Source organism: Papaver somniferum, chromosome 6 (assembly GCF_003573695.1).
Source record: "Papaver somniferum cultivar HN1 chromosome 6, ASM357369v1, whole genome shotgun sequence".
In the NCBI taxonomy this organism is placed as follows: Eukaryota; Viridiplantae; Streptophyta; class Magnoliopsida; order Ranunculales; family Papaveraceae; genus Papaver; species Papaver somniferum.
The window spans coordinates 30131799-30135120 of NC_039363.1; the positions used below are offsets into that span (position 1 = coordinate 30131799).

The 3322-nt window shown below is 43.3% G+C and overlaps 1 protein-coding gene across 1 annotated transcript; it reads right to left on the bottom strand.

The window, feature by feature from the left end:
- Positions 1 to 2166: 2166 nt before the first annotated feature.
- On the bottom strand, positions 2167 to 2682 carry LOC113290700. The gene has a single exon (XM_026540283.1). The coding sequence runs from the start codon at positions 2680 to 2682 to the stop codon at positions 2167 to 2169; it is 516 nt and encodes a 171-aa protein (XP_026396068.1).
- Between the last annotated feature and the right edge of the window lie 640 nt (positions 2683 to 3322).

The window sequence follows — 3322 nt, forward strand, 5'->3', positions numbered from 1 at the left end:
GCTCATCAAACTAGTCCACCAAGCCAAGCAATTTAGTCCACCATATTCATATCTGTTGTTCTTTGTTAGCAGAGGTAGTAGAAGAATAATAGAGAAAACAAGGGAGGGATAGTTAGTCCATGTTGTGCAATACTGGGGTTGCTTAGTAAATGTTCGTCGAAATGCTTCAACTATCTATTTGTTTGGTCACCTGTGAACACTTAATAATGTAGGAGGTTAGGAGTCATTGATGATTTAAACAAATGTAGAATCTTTATGGTATTACTCTATAGTATTAATGCACCAACATATGGATTTTGCGAATATATGGGAAGTTGCCATACTGCTAAACATGCCTGGTTAACATGGTAACTACTTCATCTCCATGACAGAGTCTCAACTGATGACATGATGCGGAATTCATATATTACAGTAGTTTCAAGTTGTTCTTTATGTGTTGTTCACTCCCATTTAGAAACCAATTCCCATTTGTTGTTCAAGTGCAGCTATCCCGCTGTTTTATGGCGATGGCTTAGTAGCGTATTTGAGGTTAATTTAGTTTGCAACACATTTCATAAACTTTTCACAGCTATGAATTTTAATGGCCCGTCGTACCTTAGAAATTTCTTTGGGTTGGGGTAAGCTACGACGAGCCATTCAAATTTATGGGATTTGTTAGCAATGGGGCGAAGTGGAATTGAGTGTTTAAAGAATCTCTTAGATTCTTCAACAAGAATTTCTTTGGACTGCCCTTTTACAGGTTTTGATAGTGTCATATTTTAGTGCTTAGAACGATAACAAATTTTGACCTAAGTCATGTTGTTCACATCTGCTTGAAGATTCCACTTCTTTTCAATGGATCAACAATTTTCAATGCATCAGCAATTTGCAAAGGTGTAGAGATGTTCCCCAAAGATTGAACTCTTGTTAATTGAAAACTCAATGCTGCAAACTTGAGAATTTAATGTTCTTAACAATTTAGTAAGATTTTTTTTTCTGTCGGATGCCGAGTCTGTTGACAGAAAACTTTGTACATTGCTGCTATGATATGATCTTATTTTGTTAATGCTTTCAAGGTGAAATGGTGTTTCCTAGATTGACTTTGGTGCAGCAATTTTTTTTTTAGCCCCACCCCAATTGGAAAACCTGGTTCAGTCACTGGTGGTCATTGAAGTACTTTAAGCCCAAAATGATAATTTTGTTGAGTTCAGAAAAACCAAAAATCTTTACTCCAAAACAATGGTCGTGAATCCGACTGAGTATTGTAGGACAGCCGCCTTATCCCTTGGAGATATCATATAGCTTTAGCCAGAAACCAGAAACCAAAGTCCTTTCCCAGTAACAAGTACTAGGTCGGACAAAGATAAACCGCGTAACGATCTTATCTCCAGAGATGCGGCGAAGTTTTTACACAGGCTGCCAGCCCACCTATACGCAACTTGCCCGGAGGCAAGACTAATCCTTAACACATCCCGTATCTGGTTCGTTTTCGGTGCAGAGGGTGCAGTGGCCATCACTTCAATGGGGTTGCACGTTCGCGACCATTTAGGTGATGTATCCACATATTCCATGTCACGACTGCAGGGCTACGGGGGGGGGGGGGGGGGGGGGGGGGGGGGGTGTAGAGCTACTGAGGGGTCCCCCATTCACAATTCTTCCATGGTTGTTTACAAGTTCGCGGCTTTTCGCAATCCTACTAATAAAAGAGACAGAAATTCAAAGGTAAATAGGGTCATCTCACGTACCTCGGGTACATACCTCCTTCACGTGGATGGATGCTTTTCCGCGCACTTCTGTCGAGTGCCATCTCTCTCTCCAAGCCTCGGTCATTCAGGTCCCGTTTAATCATTTCATCCCATGTGAGTTTCGGTCATCCTGAACGCTTTATTCTACCTTCCGGACGTGTAATGCATCCTACCCGAACTGGGCGTTCGGTGGTCTTCGCTGGAGATCCCCGAACCAGCGTAACTGATGTTGTGACAGTATATCCTTTATAGGTGCTACCCCAAGTTTTCCACGGACACAATCATTTCTGATTTTATCGCGCCTTGTGTGTCCACATGCCCACCTTAGCATCCTCATTTTTGTCACATGGAGTGCCATGAGGTGCGAGCTTCTAGTTGCCCAGCATTCCGCTCCATACAGTAGCGCATGCTGATTGCTGTCCTGTAGAATTTTCCTTTCAGTTTAACTGGACCTTACGATCGCAAAGGACTCCAGTTGGCAGTCTCCATTTAGCCCATCACTCTGAATCATAGATCCCAGATATCTAAAGGATTCTTTCCTTGGTACAATCTGGCCGTCTAGTAACAGTTCTCCATCCTCCGTCCCGGTTTCGTCAAAATCACACTTCAGATACTCGCTCTTTGTTCTACTGAGTCTGAAGCCCTTCGCTTCCAGGGTATGGTGCCACATCTCCATCTTACCTTCTATCTCTTGCTTGGACTCCCCAATAAGTGCCACGTCATCCTCAAAGAGCATACACCAAGGGATCTCCCCCTGTATATCCTTCGTGACTTGGTCCAGTATTAATGCAAACAGATATGGGCTCGACGCTGACCCTTGGTGTAGTCCTATTTTTATAGGAAAATCATTCGAGACACCGTCACACGTCCTGACCCCTGTGACCACTCTCTCGTACATATCCTTGATAAGGGATATATATTTAGGTGATACCCTCTTCTGTTCGAGGGCCCACCACATTACCTCTCGTGGGACTTTGTCATATGCCTTCTTAAGGTCTATGAAAACATATGCAGGTTATGCATTTGTTCTCGGTAGAGCTCCATCATCTGTCTAACCAGGAAAATCTCTTCAGTAATGGATCTCCATGGCATAAACCCAAACTGATTCTTCGTAACACTCGATTTCCCTCGTAACCGACGGTCGATAAAACGTTCCCAGAGTTTCATTGTGTGGCTCATAAGTTTGATGCCCCCGTAGTTTGAACAACTCTGGATGTCTCCTTTATTCTTAAAGATCGGCACGATGATGCTTCTTCGCCACTCATCTGGCATCCGATTTGAATGACAGATGTTATTGAAGAGCTTGGTCAGCCAACTAATCCCTTCATCTCCCAGGGACTTCCACACCTCAATCAGGATGTTATCAGGTCCCAGTGCCTTCCCTCGCTTAGTACCTTTTAGGGCCTCTTTTACTTCACATTCGAGGATGGTGGGAAACTCCTCCTTTCGCAAGTCCACAGGTTCAAAGGAGCCCACCAGATTGACGGGTGGATTGTATGCATCAGCGTTGAAAATGTTTTCAAAATAGTTCTTCCAGCGTGTCTTTATCATATAGATTTAGCCAACACCCAAAAATATCTCGTGGGTTAATTTCAAGA